Source organism: Ahaetulla prasina, chromosome 2, assembly GCF_028640845.1.
Source record: "Ahaetulla prasina isolate Xishuangbanna chromosome 2, ASM2864084v1, whole genome shotgun sequence".
Lineage (NCBI taxonomy): Eukaryota > Metazoa > Chordata > Lepidosauria > Squamata > Colubridae > Ahaetulla > Ahaetulla prasina.
The window spans coordinates 145,524,747-145,542,603 of NC_080540.1; the positions used below are offsets into that span (position 1 = coordinate 145,524,747).

A 17,857-nucleotide genomic window follows, 5' to 3' on the forward strand; every position below is an offset into this window, starting at 1 on the left:
AAATTCAAAAGCAGCTTATTAGGAGATGTAGGGCATTGCTGATTGAATCTGTCTATCGATATCTATCTCTATCTATGTATGTATCTATGAATCTCTCTCTGTCTCTCTCTCTCTCTCTCATCTCTCTCTCTCTCTCTCTCTCATCTATCTATCTATCTATCTATCTATCTATCTATCTATCTATCTATCTATCTATCTATCTATCTCTCTTTCTATTGTCTATTCTGTCTCTCTTCCTATTTATCAATCCTTTGTTCTATCCACCCACTCACCCACCCACCCATTCATCCATCGATCCAAACCTCTGTGTGAGCGCACATTCTATGTTAATGTATTATCTATCATCTGTCTCTGTCTATAATCTATGTTTCTCTCTCTCTCTCCCTCTCCCTCCCTCTCTCTCTCTCTCTCTCTCTCTCTCTCTCTCTCTCTCTCTCGTCATTGTCATCATCATCATCATCATCATCTACCTCTATAGTCATTATCATCTGTCATCTATTATCCATCTCATCTATCCTCTCCTGGCAGCCCCTGGCATCATAGATATAAGTAACATTCTTTGAATCCCATCTGTAACCCTTCTACCCAACCCTGCATGCCTGATAAGCCATTGTTCTGCTGTTACACCATCATTAGCATTGTCATTTAATGAAACTTGGAAGACACAGATGCTGCCTCTTCCAATAGCAGAGCACAGGCATGCTTCCTCCTAAGACAGATCTCCCAAGACTTTCTTTTGCCTTCCTGGGGCAAAATCCAGAATGCTCCTCTTCCCAATTCGAATGCAGTTGCAGCCACGGCTGGATCAAACATCAGCCCTACAATGGGGAGAGAAAGCTCCTCAGGTTGCAGGCAAGTTCAAGGAGTGCCTAAGGTAGGCAGCCAATATGCTTTATGTTCACAAACGCAAATCCCCAGGCTGTTTTGCAAACCATGGTGCTTCTTCAGCCATCGTAGATCTGCGGAACCCCTGGAGATTAAATGATCATAACTCAGCTTAATATTGCATTAGCAAAATGTTTTTCAGCATCTTTCCAAATTTCAAACTGGAGTTGTCTCTCCAGGAGCATACATTTGTATTTCATCCATTACATTTGTTTGACAGGCTATTTGGGAGGCAAGATACCCCCGGTGAATGTGTGTTGTGTTTGAGGTGGTAGCTGCTGGTGCTTCAGCCTTTCCTGATGGCATTTCTTTCAAATGAAAACTCCAGTTGCCTTTTCCTGATCGACACCTGTGTAGAATGCTAACCTGGCAGGATGCCAGGCTGGAATAGACAGGCTGGAATTATCCCAGTCATAGAGGATCAAGTGTTAATTCTGTACAACAGGAGTTGGATGAAAGAACTCCTATCAGAACTAAATAGAGAGGGTTTCATTACCTTGTTGTCCCCATCAAAAAGATGGGCAACATGAAATAGACTGGACTAGACTGGGCTAAGCTGGGCTGAGCTAGACTTAACTAGTATGATGGGGCAAAACTTTTAAATAATTAAGGCAGGGGTAAGCTTTAATGTGATTCAAAGTTCTGGTTTGTATTAATAGTGAAGCTGAGAATATCCACACACACCCCGGTGATTTATGGATTGATACTTACGGGACCGCCTACTGTTACCATATGCCTCCCACCGACCCGTATGCTCTCACAGAGAGGGACTTCTCAGGGTGCCGTCCGCCAAGCAATGTCGGCTGGCGGCCCCCAGGGGAAGGTCCTTCTCTGTGGGGGCTCCCACACTCTGGAACGAACTTCCCCCGGGTCTACGCCAAATACCTGACCTTCGGACCTTTCGCCGCGAACTGAAGACACATCTTTTTATTTGCGCGGGGCTGGCTTAAATTTTATGGATTTTATAGTTTTTATTATTAATTTTAAACGGGGTTTTATTTCTATATATTTTAAATTTTTAGGCAAATTATAATAAGTTTTTTAATGTTGTATTTTATAGAATATTGTCTTGTCTGTTTTTATTTGCCTGTACACCGCCCTGAGTCCTTCGGGAGAAGGGCGGTATAAAAATCAAATAAATGAAATGAATGAAATGATTCATTGAGGTAGTCATCCATTAGAGGTACATTAGTATTAATTGTGTAAATATTTGCAGTTTTATATTTGAATATAAGCAGAGCACTGCTGCATCCCATGTAGTCCAGCGATCTGCTCTCTGAGTGAGCAACCAACAACAGAAGGAAGCCCGTTGGCCTCCCAGAAAATGGCCTTCAAAGGCAATGCCATCAAAGCAAATAACAATTGATTCTCATGTCATTTTTTGAAACCAGACAAGCTGGTAGCCAGCACCACATCTCATGGTAGAAAAGTCCAAATGTAAATATGTGTAGTGTTAAAAAAAAAATCCCTTCCATCTGTCCTGATTTCTCCAAAATTGAATTTCCTTGGGAAATTCCTGAATTTCTATTGGGAAAGGGAAAATAGCTTTTATTTTATTTATTTTATTTTGTCACAACAATATATGTAGGTATCATACAAAAAGATTATGTAGTATATAAACATATATATGAGTAAATATAAGGAGGTATAAGCATATATATATATAGGAAGAAGAAAAGAAAAACAATAGGACAGGAACGGTAGGCATGTTTGTGCTCTTATGCACGCCCCTTATGGTCCTCTTAGGAATGGGGTGAGGTCAATATTAGAAAGTTTTTGGTTAAAGCTTTTGGGATTATGGGAAGAGACCACAGAGTCAGGTAAAGTTGATGATTCTGTTACAGAAGTCATATTTTCTGCAATCTAGATGTTGACATTAAGTTTAAATCTATTGGTTGCCCTTGTATTATTGCAATTAAAGCTGAAGTAGTCTTTAACAGGAAGGACATTACAATAGATGATTCTGTGAGTTAAGCTTAGGTCTTGTCGAAGGCGACCGAGTTCCAAGTTTTCTAAGCCTAGGATTTCAAGTCTGGTGGGATAAGTATTTTGTTGTATTCAGAGGAGTGGAGAACTTTTCTTGTAAAATATTTCTGGACAGGTTCAATTGTATTGATGTCAGAGATGTGGTGAGGGTTCCAAACAGGCTTCTCCTTCTCCTTGCTTCCAGGCTTGCTTCCAGGCTTCTCCTTGCGAGGGGTCCTTGGTGCCTTCTGAGCTTGCTTGTTTTCTTGCAGACATTTCATTAAACAAACTAGATATTTAGGTTACCTAATTTGGGTAATGAAAACAACCAAGCTCAGAGAGCATCAAGGACCCCTCATTTCAGCCCTATGCTACAAATATTCTCCATTATTAGCTTCTCCTTATCTACTTTATCCACACTATGCATAATTTTGTACACCTCAAAATTATGTTGCCTTGGCAGAGTGATACATTTTCTTCTTATATTATGATTATGGTTGTTGTGCTATTTTACTGTATTTTTTTTTCCTGGCCTCTGAACGTAAGCTTCTGTGCATATATTATAGCATTGATTGTCTATAGAGCAATAATTGTTATTAAGAAACGCTCTAATTCTGATAGCCCAATCATACCTTATCAAGAGCTGACAATCCTACAAGTAAGAAATCTTGGCCAGTAGTAAATAAAAAACTGGGTTTACACAGCTCTTTAGGTTCAAATCTGGTCAGTTTAGCATGTGGTCCTAGCTAAGAAGATGCAGTTTAGCGGTAAGAAAAGTAAGGTTCTGCATCTAGGCAGGGAAACCAAATGCACAGGTATAGAATTGACAGTACCTGGTTAAACAGTAGTAACTGTGAGAGGAATCTAGGTGTCCTAGTGAACCACTACTTAAGTATGAGCCAGCAGTGTGCTGCAGTTGCCAAAAAAAAAAAGGCATTGCAATCCTAGGTTGCATCAACAGAGAATAACATCAAGATCATGAGAAGTGATAAAGGTAAAGGTAAAGGTTCCCTTGCACATATGTGCTTGTTGTTCCCAACTCTAGGGGGTAGAGCTCATCTCTGTTTCAAAGCTGAAGGGTCAGCATTGTCCGAAGACATCTCCGTGGTCATGTGGCCAGCATGACTAATGCCAAAGGCGCATGGAACACTGTTACCTTCCCACCAAAGGTGGTCCCTATTTTTTCTACTTGCATTTTTTACATGCTTTCGAACTGCTAGGTTGGCAGAAGCTGGGACAAGTAACGGGAGCTCACCCTGTTACGTGGTATTAAGGATTCCAGCCACTGAACTGCCGACCTTTCGATCGACAAGCTCAGTGTCATGGTTCCAGAAAAACCTCTTCTGCATTAAAAAAACTCAGAAGCCATTGTCTTTCAGAGTTCTTTACTAGCATGAGGAAACTGGCACACGATGAGTGAAATTCCAAAACTGAACTTCCGGATTCTTTTCCCAGTTATACAAACCCCAAGAGTCCCACCCCCCTGACCCCTTTGCTGGTCACATGGTCCCACGTTCTCCCAGTTCATTCGAATATCTTCTCGCCACTCCTCCTGCAGATGTGAACACCATCCGACCTTGACCGCTTGAAGAATGTTACCATACCCCTCAACCCCCCTTCTTCCCCTCAGGGGAAAAATGTGGCAGCGTCTGGAACCCTAAGGCCTAGTATGGTTTCCAGGCCTGACACTCAGCCTCTTAGCCACTGAGCCGCCACGTCCCTATATGAGAAGTGATAGTACCACTTTATACTGAACTAGTGAGACCACACTTGGAATACTGCATCCAATTCTGGTCACCACAACATAAAAGAAGATGCTGAGATCCTAGAAAGAGTGCAGAAAGGAACAACTAAGATGATAAGGGGGCTGCAGGATAAACTATACGAGGAACAGTTAAAGCAGGGGTGTCAAACTCAATTTCATTAAGGGCCACATCACGGTTGTGTTTGACATGGGGGGGATGGGGCGTGGCCAGGGTGGGCGTGGCCAGCTCAACGTCACTCATGTCAGGGGGTGCCTGTGATGGCCTGAGCGCTCTGCCAGCAAAAACTGCGCTCAGGAGGGCTGCATACGGGAGGCCGTCACAGTAGAAAACGACCCTACGCAGCCCTCCCGAGCTCCATTTTTGCTTACAGAGACACTGCAGGCCTTTCCTTCATTGTTTCCAGGGTGGCCCCGCGGGCCAAATCTAAGCACCCCTGAGTTAAAATTTGACACCCCTGAATTAAAGGAACTAGGTATGTCCAGCCTAATGAAGAGAATAATTAGAGGTAACGTGATAGCTGTCTTCCAATACTTGAGTGGTAATCACAGAAATGAGGGGGTTGACTTATTCCTCATAATTCCCAAGAACAAGACAAGAAGCAATGGGTGGAAGCTCCTCAGTGGGAGGTCAAACCTGGAACTAAGGAGAAACTTCCTGACAGTGAGAGCAATTAATCGATCGCTAGAGGTATTTCAAAAAAGGTTTGGACAGCCATTTGTCCGGGATAATATAAGGTCTCCTGCCATGAACAGGGTTTTGAATTAGAGGACCTCCAAGCGCCCTTCCAGCATTATGGTTCTATGAATCAGTCCAGTCCATGGCAGGATGGCCAATTGGATTCATTCAATAAATGAAATGAACGCGCTCTATTTATTTATTTATTTATTTATTATTCATATTTATATACCGCCCTATCTCCCGAAGGACTCAGGGCGGTTCACAGGCATATAAAACACTTATATACAATTTAAAATAAACATTAAAAAACTTATTCTAATGCCCAAATTATTAAAACTAGAAATATAAATATTAAGACCAATTTAAAACCCCTATCAAATTTAAAATCTACGCCAGTCCTGCACAGATGAATAAGTGTGTCTTGAGCTCGCAACGGAAGGTCCGGAGGTCCGGAAGCTGACGGAGTCCTGGGGGGAGTTTGTTCCAGAGGGTGGGAGCCCCCACAGAGAAGGCCCTTCCCCTGGGCGTCGCCAGACGACACTGTCTAGCTGACGGCACCCTGAGGAGTCCCTCTCTGTGAGAGCGCACGGGTCGGTGAGAGGTATCCGGTAGCAGTAGGCGGTCCCGTAAATAACCCGGCCCTATGCCATGGAGCGCTTTGAAGGTGGTTACCAAAACCTTGAAGCGCACCCGGAAGGCCACAGGTAGCCAGTGCAGCCTGCGCAGGATTGGTGTCATACGGGAGCCACGAGGGGCTCCCTCTATAACCCGCGCAGCCGCATTCTGAACTAACTGCAGCCTCCGGATGCCCTTCAAGGGGAGCCCCATGTAGAGAGCGTTGCAGTAATCCAGGCGAGACGTCACGAGGGCGTGAGTGACCGTGCATAGGGCATCCCGGTCTAGAAAGGGGCGCAACTGGCGCACCAGGCGAACCTGGTAAAAAGCTCTCCTGGAGACGGCCGTCAAGTGATCTTCAAAAGACAGCCGTTCATCCAGGAGGACGCCCAAGTTGCGCACCCCTTCCATCGGGGCCAATGACTCGCCCCCAACAGTCAGCTGAGGACTCAGCTGACTGTACCGAGATGCCGGCATCCACAGCCACTCTGTCTTGGAGGGATTGAGCTTGAGCCTGTTTCTCCCCATCCAGACCCGTACGGCCTCCAAGCACTATGACAACACTATCTATGATCCAGTGGTGAAATGTAAAATTTGTTACTATCGGTTCTGTGGGCGTAGCTTGGTGGTGATGGGGGTAATGTGACTGGGTGGGCGTGGCTAACTTTTTTTTTTACTTTTAAAAGCATTTTTTCTACAACCTCTTCCACCGAAGAGGTTGTAGAAAAAATGCTTTTAAAAGGCTCTGATGATCCCAGCTGAGCTGCACAATCATCATTGGCTGAAGAAAAAATGCTTTTAAAAGTTAAAAAAAAACCTTCTGATGATCGCGTGGCTCAGCTGGGTATGGGGGGGCAGGGCAGGGATTTTTGCTACCGGTTCCCTGAATCACCTGCCACTATCACTAGCGGATTGGGCGATCCGGTCCAAACCGGGAGCATTTCACCCCTGCTATGATCCCAGCCTTGAATATGGTCACTTTTGCTTTTTTTGGTGGGGGGGAATAAAGTCTGTTGGGGAGAATGGGAATAAAATTTATAAAATACAACACCAGTTGCATTTGTATTTTCAGCACAGGCATCGTGAACGACAATCTGCTACTCTGCTGCTTCTTGTCCTTTTGCCAGAGGAGATACTTTATGAAAAGTAATCTCACTGCCTCAACAAAGCCAGCTCATCTCCCCAAACTACCCTCCCATTAAGAGAGTCACCCAAATATTCCTGCAGAATGTGCGGTCGGTCGCAAGCACACACTCTTAAGTGTTTAACTCGCCCCCCCTCCCCCCCCCCCCCCGATAGATTTGCAATGATTGATGATCATTGTCTGCTTTTCATTTATTTCTGCACTTTTATTTCCTTTGGCTCACAGTCAAATAAAACAATCACCATTATAGCATGTTGAGAAAAAACAAATGCCACCGAAGAACCCAATTTCCACAGTTATCAGTATGAACTCACTCTCCTTTGTTTTGTGATGTAAGTTCATAAAGAAGAGCTTCAGGGAGCGGTAGAACACACATCTCCTTCGATTTCTCGGCTCAGTCACAATTTTCCGGCTGAGTGGATGGAAAGTGACGAAGTCTCTTAAAATGAGATCACCCAGTTCCAATTGTTCTGATATTAAACAGGAAGCTGTTTTCCTAGCTGCAGCCACGTGGGTCATATTTTAATGTTTTCCCCACTGCCAAATGCTTCGGCTGAACAATATGAATAGCTTAATTTGCCTTTCCCCCACCCCTGTTTTCTCATCCTCATACCAAAATAAGGGTGGACAGAGCTGGGCCATTAATACGGTTTTCTGGGGTGACAGTGTTACTTCTTCCGCAGGGGCTCCTGATTTAATGAAGTTGTCAGCCCAGCTAGTTCCATAAAAATCCCTGCTGGCCTAATATCTGACAGCTATAAGGTCCTCTGTGGGCAGAAGCCAAAGGCTCTGACTTCTGCTCTGAGCAGGTTCTGGGGCTTTGCAGGGAATGGGGCAGAGGTGGGTTTCAGCAGGTTCTGACCAGTTTTGGAGAACCGGTAGCAGAAATTCTGAGTAGTTTGGAGAACCGGTAGTAAAAATTCTGACTGGCCCCACCTCCATCTATTCTCTGCCTCCCAAGTCCCAGCAGATTGGGAGGAAATGGGGATTTTGCAGTAAACTTCCCCTGGAGTGGGGAGGAAATGGAGATTTTACAGTATCCTTCCCCTGCCACGCCCACCAAGCTACGCCAATCAAGCCATACCACACCCACCAAGCCACACCCACAGAATCGGTAGTAAAAAATAAATTAGAAACCCACCACTGGAAAGGGGCTTTGAAGAACTAAGTCTTCTGCTGCCCAGTGCCAGGACCCCTGATCTCTCTTACAATGGATGTCAGGAAGTGAGGACTTCATGGTCTTGAAGCTTTCTAGGAAAGCAGAGACACAGTAACAAGGATAAACCTTAATTCCCCCTCTCCATCTGCCCCCACCAGTGGGTACTTCTCTTCAACAACTGAGTCTCTAAAGCTGAAAGTGGTCAATTTCCCTCTATCTGCCTGGGAGGTAGGAAGGACATAGAAGTTTGTGAAGATGTTTGATTGATCATTGTAGCTTTCGCTCTGAGTAAAACTGAGGAGTGGCTGCTTGTCTGCAATCCGAGATGGGGCTCAATTCTCTGTCAACAGTTTGGCCTGAACCTATTAGACAGGAAAACTGCTGCTGCCTCCACCATGAGCTTGTAAAGATGGATCTTGTTTAGTGACCACTGTTGGGACCATCAACTCGGTAGTTAAGTCACATTGTTGCTAAATGAAACCACAACCGTGCTTAGAACCTTGCTACAGCTTTCCTTTGTTTTACAGACCTGCAAAGGTCATAAATGCGAGTTGTTGTTTCTTTCATCACCATTGCAACTGCAGTCACTGTACAAGGCAGTTGCTAAATGAGGACTTCCTCTACTGGTATGTGGAATGGTCTTGGAAGACAGAAGGAACAGCCACTGGCCCTAGATAGCCATCTGATCAATGAAATCTGAGCCCAAAGAAATGGGGTGGAGAAGCTGTCTCAGAAGGAACCCTTCCACTAAATTTGGGAAGAGTGAAAGTAAGGGATGTGAGAGATACTTTCAGACATGCAGGAGTGGATATTAACCCTTTGAAGTAGGACTAGACAAAAAGCAAGTTTATTCCAAGGTTATGTTAACAGAATCAACAGGATCAAAATCAACAGAATTAAAAACAGAATCAACAGAAACAAAAATATCTTGGGCATATTTTTTTCTACTTTATTCTGGAGAGGAAGTTGAAAGGCAAAATAGAAGCTTAAAACTGTGCCGACCGTTCCTTCATAACTCCGATTCCTGCCCGACTCTCTTGGATGGCTCTAAGGGCAAATTGGTTGCCTTAAATTTCTGCAAATCATAAAGCCCAAATTTTGCTCTTTAACTGCTTTGAAAGTATTAAGGAGAAACACGACGCTGAAAAAGTTAGTTGCCCATGTCATAGTTCTCTCAGAGGTGCTTTTTTTCTAAAAGGCAAGTGGGCTTCCTTTGATTTTTTTTTTCTTTGAAAACATTTTGCTTCTCATTTAAGAATCTTCTTCAATTCATGGGTTTTGGATGCGAAGTGAAATGTTTTCAAAGAAAAAAAAACCAAGCAAGTCCACCTGCTCTTTGGAAAGAGCATCTTTGGGACAACGACATGACCTGGATGTTTGAGAATCTCCATAGGCATTCATGTCATAATTCATTATGCTATATTATTAACTGCATCCTTCCTAGCTCCCAAGCAGAGGGAAGGGTGGAAATACATTTCCCAGGATGAAAAAGTGGATTCCAGCTAGTTACAGTTTGTTCAGTAATCTGTAAATAATCAAGCCATGATTTAGCATGCTGGATGAACAGGAAGCCAACTAACCAGTTCCTACCCAAAGCATATATTAATCTAAGTAATGTACATGTAACATGTAAAAAGAACTTGGGGACATTAGAAATATAAACAGCATTTTTAAAGGAAGTTTCAATTAACAGGATTAAAACATCATTTTTTTAATACCTGTCTTTGTCTTTAACTTCCACTTCTTAAATCAGCGCATCTTCTTGTTAGAACCTTGTGGTGGCTTTGTGACACTCAGTATTGCTGGTAAATATCCTGCAAAGTCTGGGCGTTAAGCTGAGGGCATCCAAGTGGAGACGTCAAATCTTGTGCGGCCAAAGAAAAATACATTATTTAACGAGATCATAGACTTGGTATAGGCATCAGGTACAGAACGACAGTGCTAGGAGAATCTGCCAATGTTTATCCCATGTTGTCGTGTCCCACTCCTCCGCTGACGGCCGGGTCAGGGAAATCCGAATCAGGCTTGCCTCTGCAGCTCTGCCCAAAGTCCTAGCAAAGTCCTCAGAGGAGGCAGGAGACCAGAAAGTGACTTCAGCAAGATAAGTTCGACTTTGCCTGACTCAGAGACTGCCAGAAAGCAGATCCTTTATATAGGCCATGGGGTGTGGCTCCATGACTCAGCACTCATTAAGGCCTGCCCCTCCCTTCCTTCTGTTGCCTCCGCCTATCCAGTCTTCTGATGCGAGGGTCACTCCAATCAGCAGCTGTTGGAAATAAACTTTCCTCAGGCTCACATGCTGTGGAGGAGGGGGAGGGGTCTAGCTGCTCCGTTTGCCTGGGCATGGAGCCAGGGCTGGGGCCGGGGGGGTGCTCCCTCCTCTGCAGCCTGCTTGGGCATGGAGCCAGGGCTGGGACCGGGAGGTGCCCCCTCCTCTTCAGCTTGTCTGGGCATGGAGCCAGGACTGGGGCCGGGAGGCATACATTCCTCCGTGTTCGGGAGCAGATAAGAAGGCCCCGGCTGCTGTGAGAGCGGGCAAGACACAACACATGTACATTGTTGATGGAATAGAACAGGGGTCTCCAACCTTGGTCCCTTTAAGACGTGTGGACTTCAACTCCCAGAGTCCCTCAGCCAGCAAAGCATCTTAAAGGGACCAAGGTTGGAGACCCCTGTCATAGAACATAGCACGCCAAGCAAAGCCAAGCAAAGCTGGCAAAGCAGGCTGAGGAACTCTGGGAGTTGAAGTCCACAAGTCTTAAAGGGACCAAGGTTGGAGACCCCTGGAATAGAAGGTCTATCCTGGTTAAAAGGGGACACCCCTGTTTCAACAAGAAATAAAAGTTCTGGAACAGGGAAAGGAAGGAGATGGAGATGACATCAGCAAGAGAAAGACATCAGTCAACTTCATTGCTAAGTTACGCCAGCATGGGTGTCAAACTGGCGGCCCGCAGGCCAGATGCATCACGCACAGGCCACGCCCACACCAGCTCCACAAATGGGAAAAAATGCCACGAAACATCACGTGACAGCAATGTGACACAGTGAGCTTGGCACCTGTGCTCCAATTTCAAATCTTTATTGTCAGTGCACAACATAGGAACATTGAGACTGGTTGAGTTCCCTCAGTGCACACACCCCCACAACACAATACAACTCACAGTGAAGACAGAAAATCCCTAACCCAATAAATCATATTAACAGGACACCCAGTCCTATTGCACCAGTGTGAATATGTTACACGTTGCGCCGGCCCTGCAAGTCCATCATACTATGTAGTTATGATGTTATTTCTCATTCAGGAGTCTGACAGCCCATCGATAAAAACTGTTCTTCAGCCTGTTTGTGCTGCTGGCTATGTTTCTATATCTCCTTCCCGATGGTAGGAGGGTAAAGAAGTGGTGACCAGGGTGAAAGTCGTCCCTGAGAATTTTCCTCACTCCAAGGGAATATCCTGATGATTGCTCATCAGCAATCATACAAAACTGCTCATGTGTTGCACAATAAAAGCGGTTCAGGCAAGCCAATGAAATTAGCCAAAACAAAGCCTGAGGGCAATGTGTTAGCTGGGGTGTGTCATGGGAAGGTGTCAGAATAGCAACATATGCATGACCAACAACCTTCAATGGCTCAAGATATCATCTTGAGCCATTGGACAACTCACAGTATGTGTGACCGCCTGTTCTATTGGCTGACAGTGTATACAGTCAGTAATCTCTCCCTAATCTCCAGTTGTAAACTACTTTCTTGTAGTTTTAACACACTGGCAAAAAAAAAATCAGGAGGAGTCTGGTAACACCATTCCTGGTGAAACCACATTTAATTAAAAGACAGAAGCTTCCATGAGTTGCAACTCACTGCCTCAGATGCCCAGGATGGTGACTAGACTGATGTAGGCTTTAAATTGGATTGAAATGGGGAGGGGAGGGGGAGTCTAGGTTGGTTATTCAGATTCAGGAATCATGTGATTACAAGGACTTAATCAATTAATAAATGTAATCTGTTAAAACCCATTGTGCTTGTTGAGATTTTCTGAGATTTTCCAAAATGTTTATTTGTTCCCTATACTACAAGATGAACTCAAAGATAAGTGCAAAATTTATCTTGCTAAGCAAGACAGTTGTTAAGTGAGTTTTGCCCCATTTTACAATCTTTCTTCCCTCTATTGTTCCTATAGTTAATTTAGTAACACTGTTGTTAAGGGAATCTGGCTTCCCCATTGATTTTATTTGTCAGAAGGTCGCAAAAAGTGATCACATGACCCCAGGACATTGCAATCATCATAAATAAATGTCAGTTGCCAAGTGTCAAACTTGGTTCACATGACCACAGTGTGAAAAATCATCATAAGTCAGTTTTTTTCAGTATCGTCGTAACATTGAACAGTCACTAAACAAATGGCTGTAACTCAGTGATGATCTGTAATTGCCTAAAATGTGTAGGTTAGTACTAGCCATAGATTACATGCTGCAATCTTGTAGACGTGGTTGAAAGATAGAAGTGAGAAATCTATGCCAAAAATAAAGGTTAAAAAATATATATTTAAAGAAATGGAGGATTTCACTGCTCTAGGTCTAAACGTACAGGTGGTGTATGTAAGTATGTAAGGCCTCAAATTCCACCCACCTCACTGAGATATTGAACATTTGAGAAGGGATGTGCAGGGATGTACAGAGTAGCTGCCATGGTGTTTATTTGAAGGAATAAACAATTTCCATTAATAAAAAAAATCAGTTTTTAAAATAAAAGAAAAGCAGCCAACAAGAGAAACCTCTTTCAAATTGCACCAGTATATATTATTTTCCGCCATGTGTATTACTTTTATTCCTTGTCTGTTTTGGGATTCAACAAAAATGAAAAGAATTGATTTGGACAAAAAGTATCAATTTTTTCCCCTCCTTCCTTTCAGAATACAACTGTTCCTATTTCACACACTTTGTCTCAGGAGAAAGCACTGAGATCTTTCAAGTATCAACGCAACGAGGTAAGCAGGCAACCTCTGCATTACAACAGTAATATACCTTATGCCAAAACATACCCAGTTCATTGGATTGGGATCCAGCTCCAAACAAATATGGGTTAGTTAAACCGGCTACGGAGGAAGATGTTTAAGGGTACAGATAAAAGAGATGAAGAGTCATATCACACACTTATGGAAAGATGAATCTGAAATCAGCTCCATCAGCTCTGGAGGAACATACTGAGTAGTGCTCCTTATCATGGTATCCTCCACTTGTGTTGGCACCAACACTGAGAATTCTGATGGAATACAGGACAGAATACAGGATAACAAAGTTGGGAGGCATCTTGGAGGTCTTCTAGTTTAATCTTGGAGGTCTTCTAGTCCAATCCCCTGCTCAATCAGGAGACCCTAGGCCCATGATGGCAAATGGGCCATTTCCGGCCTCCGGAGAGCCTCCGGGAGGACAGATGGCCGTTTTCGCCCTCCCCAGGCTCCTAGAAAGCCTCTGGAGCCTGGGGAGTTGAAAACCCAAGCCTACCATGCCCACCGTGCCATTGCATGCCAAAAGCGTGGGGAGTGTGTGTGTGGGGGGGTCACAAGCGCATGCAGGGGGGGCAGTGCGCATAGAATTATGGGTGCGGGCCCGTGCACGCGTGACACCCACCCCCCCGTGCTCCCCCCGCTTTTGGCACATTGCCCTAGGCCATTCTGGACAAATAGCTGCCCACTGCAGTGCCTTCTTAAAAGCTTCCAATGATATAGCATTCTCAACTTCTGGAGGCAAGCTGTTCCAATGATGGTTTTCACTTTTCAGTTCTGAGAATGGTAACCTTAATACATTGGATGGAGCAGAGGAAAAACTTACACACACATACAGTGGTGAAATACTCTGCCGGTTGCCACCGGTTCACTGCCCGCACATGCGTGCTGTAGCAAGACGTGTGTTGCGTGCACACATGTGCAGTGCATGCTGGATGCACGCGCATGCACAGTCCACATCAAACGTACGCTTTTGGATTTCCTGCTTTTTTTTTTTACTTTTTAAAGCATTTTTATCTAAAAGATAAAAAATTTAAAAAAAAATTTAAAAAAATTATCTAGTAAAAAAATGCTTAAAACGTAAAAAAAGTAAAAAAAACAGTTCTGAAGATCAGCTGAGTGATGCGCGATCGTTGGAATCAGTGCTTTAAAAAGCACTGGAAAAAGTGTTGAAAAAATGCTTTAAAAAGTAAAAAAAAAGTTTTGAGGATCAGCTGAGCGACACATGATCGTTGGAACTTTTTTTTTACTTTTTAAGCATTTTTTTTACTACCGATTCGGGCGAACTGTCCCAAACCGGTAGCATTTCAACTCTGCCCATGTATGTCTATGGAGATTCTCAGTCATCCAGGTCATGGTTGTTCCAAAGGTGCTTTTTCAAAAGGCAACTGGACTCCGTTTTCCTTGAAGACGTTTTGGTTCTCATCCAAAAAGCTTCTTGGGTGGGAAGAACTGAAGAAGCTTCTTGGACGGGAAGCAAAGTGTCTTCAAGGAAAAACAAAGTCCAGCTGGCTTTTGAAAAAGCACCTTTGGGTTACACCCACATAAGAATTTCTTGCTCGACAGGCTTTTTTAGATAGTGAAAATACCAGACCTGAAATTCCTAAATATAATGAGAAGTATTTCGATTTGTTCTAAGAGAAGATCACACTTAAAGAATTCACCGACGTTCTTCCTCTTTACTCAGAGCAAATGAGTGGCAGCCAGACCTTGCTGCTTGCAGCATGGGAGAAGAGCCCTTCGGTTCCTCTCGTTAGGGAAGCTTTTCCTAGTCTCGTCTTTGTAAGTGAACTCTTTCAGCAGTACATCTGGATGTCCCGATGCTTCATTACAGCATTGCGAAGTTGAAATAGCTTTATTGCAATTGTGCAGTGAACGTGCTTTAACGATCCCTCTGGGTTAATAATTTCTTTCTGGAGGGATATTTTTAAACAGATTCGCTTGCTGTATCTGTGAAAAAAAGGTATGCATGTCATTCATCCTTGTTTTTAGTCTTAAGAATGATTGAACAGATGACTCCTACGGCAAGAGTCTAGCTGGAATTTATTAATGCAGGGAGGGCCACTGGGACATCAACTCCCAGAATTCCTATGATGACTGGGTTGCCAAGATGGGAGACCCCCGTATTAATGAACCAGCTCCTTGCAAGTGTTGATGTAGGAGATGACCAGACTCAGCCTGAGGGAGAGGTCAAACGTGCCATCAGTCTCGAGCCCCTTCGTGACCACAAGAGATCAAAGTCCAGTCTAGCTTGAATTCCATTGATTCTTATCTACCATCAATTTGCTTTGACCGTTACTAGTTCAGATTCTCGTAGAGAGCTTAAGCTTGCAGTAAATCATTTTTATAGGTCATTTTGAGCTGCTAGGACTTCTGATTTCCCGCTCTTGACAGTTATTTTGCAACGGAGGGCTGACTCATGAAATGATGAAATTGAGAAGATGTATCCGAGCCCTGCTCTCAGCATCCCCATGTGCCTGACTGACATTAAAGAGCAAAGTGTTGATTAATGTGACGGGCAGGAGGCAGTTCCAACCTTATCTGGAACTGAAACCCTGCTGGGACAGAATGGGAGATACTGAGAGCTTTGCAAGCACATTTTATTCTAGAATGTTAGCATGTTTTCTAAATGTCTTTGAAGTCGTTCTGCTGGATCCACAAACGTCTCTAATAAGGAGGTAGAAAAATTAGAGCAGCTGGATTTCAACGAGTTTTTTTTTCTCCTTCCTAATTTAACCAGTGTCTGTAGGAGATGATTCTAGAAATGAAACAAAAGATGACAGGATCATTTACATCCGATTCATCTACATGAGGAAAAAGCAAACTATTATCCAATTTAATTTGGTATTCTAAAACAATTTGTTTTATGCTGTAAGGAAATTAACACCCTCATCCTTATTCATTGTATTATTTTGTTACAGTTCAAGAATCTCCTTCAGATGTTTCACGCCTTAGCCTTTTCAAGTCTGTATATTCAATAGACTGCTAGCCTTTATAAGCTTGCTACTTCACGTAGTCCTTGACTTACAACCGCAATTGAGCCCAACATTTGTGTTGTTAAGTGAGACATTTGTTAAGTGAGTTTTGCCCCATTTTACAACCTATCTTGCCACAGTTGTTAAGTGACTCACCGCAGTTGATAAGGTAGTAACACGGTTGTTGAGTGAAACCAGCATCCCCATTGACTTTGCTTGTCAAAGTCAAAAGGTTGCAAAAAGTGATCACATGACCTTGGGACACAGCAATGGCCATAAGTATGAGTCAGTTTGCCAAGTGTCTGAATTTTGATCATATGAGGATATTACAAAGATTGCAAGTGTGAAAAAGGATCATGAGTCACTTTTTTCAGTGCTGTTGTAACTTTGAACAGCCACTAAATGAACTGTTGTAAGTCAAGGACTACCTGTATTGAAATGAGAGCCAGTTTGGCTCAGCGATTAAGACACAAGGCTAGAAACCAGGCGATTGGGACTTCTAGTCCCACCTTAGGTACAAGGCCAGCCTGGGTAATTTTGGGCCAATCGTTCTCTCTTTGCCCAAGGAAGCAGGCATGGGCAAACCTTGGCAAGAAAACTGCAGGGATAGAGTAGAAAAGAAAGCCATGGTCAAAAAGTATCTTTTAACTTTGGTGAGCTTATCCATAAGTCTAAAGAGGTGAATCAGAAGGATGTTTCTGCCGTTGGTTTACATATTTACAATTGAGAGAAAGATTTAAATCAGACAAAAAGAGTTACGGGTTTCATTTTGTGAAAAATGAATTGGAAATCCTACTGTGCGGTAGTGATGAACTTTTTTGCCAAAAAGTTGTTATTGAATTTGAATTTGGAGAATGAACACGTAAAGCACTGCATGATTCAGTGGGCAAGGAACTTTGGATATAATGTAATGCTTGAACAATGGGAGAATATGTGGACAAAAGGTTTAAAAGTTAGAGTAATTATAATTTAAAAGATTTTTTTTATAAGATGATGTATCATTGGTATTTAACATCAGATATGTCGTCAAGAATTATAAAGATATTTCAAATGAATGTTGGAAATGCAAAAATAGTGCATTTTATCACTTATGGTGGACATGTGACAAAGCAAAGAAATACTGGAGTAGGATTCACATCTTAATACAGAAGATTCTCAAAGTGAATATAAAGATAAAACCAGAAACTTTTCTTTTGGGTTTAATTGAAAAAGATTTGTAAAAAATTTGGAGCTTTGGTGCTATATATATATATTGACAGCAGCAAAATTACTTTATGCCCAAAAATGGAAGGACACTTGGATTCCCACAATGGAGGAATGGCTGCAGGAGTTGATGGAGTTCAGCAGAGATGCTAAACTGACTGCTTTGATTAAAGACAAAAACACAACTACTTTTGTTCCTACTTGGAAACCGCTTCTGGACTTTGTGCTCGAGGTGAAAAAAATGAAGCTGATCTGGGGTTTTACCAATTAGATAGGTTTGTTGTTATAGAAATGGCTAGTTCATACTATTATGTAAAAGTAAAAAGTTAAGGTTTGATGTTATTATCTTACTCTACTGCATCAAAGGGAGTCAGAAGTCAATGCCTTTTCTTTCTTTTCCCCCTTTTTCCTACATTTTCCCCCTGGCTTTTTCCTCCCCTATCTTTCCTATTATTTTCTTTTGCA

The 17,857-nt window shown here is 43.1% G+C and overlaps 1 protein-coding gene across 2 annotated transcripts in view; it reads left to right on the top strand.

Moving 5' to 3' along the window:
• Window positions 1-17,857, top strand: part of CACNG1 (calcium voltage-gated channel auxiliary subunit gamma 1) — a 37,592-nt gene that overhangs the window by 16,311 nt on the left and 3,424 nt on the right. Inside the window, exon 2 of one of the 2 annotated variants that reach the window (XM_058166101.1) lies at window positions 13,122-13,196. The exons of the other annotated variant lie outside the window; for it this stretch is intronic. Within the exon in view, the coding sequence (XP_058022084.1) occupies window positions 13,122-13,196 (75 nt within the window). The remainder of the gene's footprint in view (window positions 1-13,121; window positions 13,197-17,857) is intronic. 2 annotated transcript variants of the gene reach the window in all.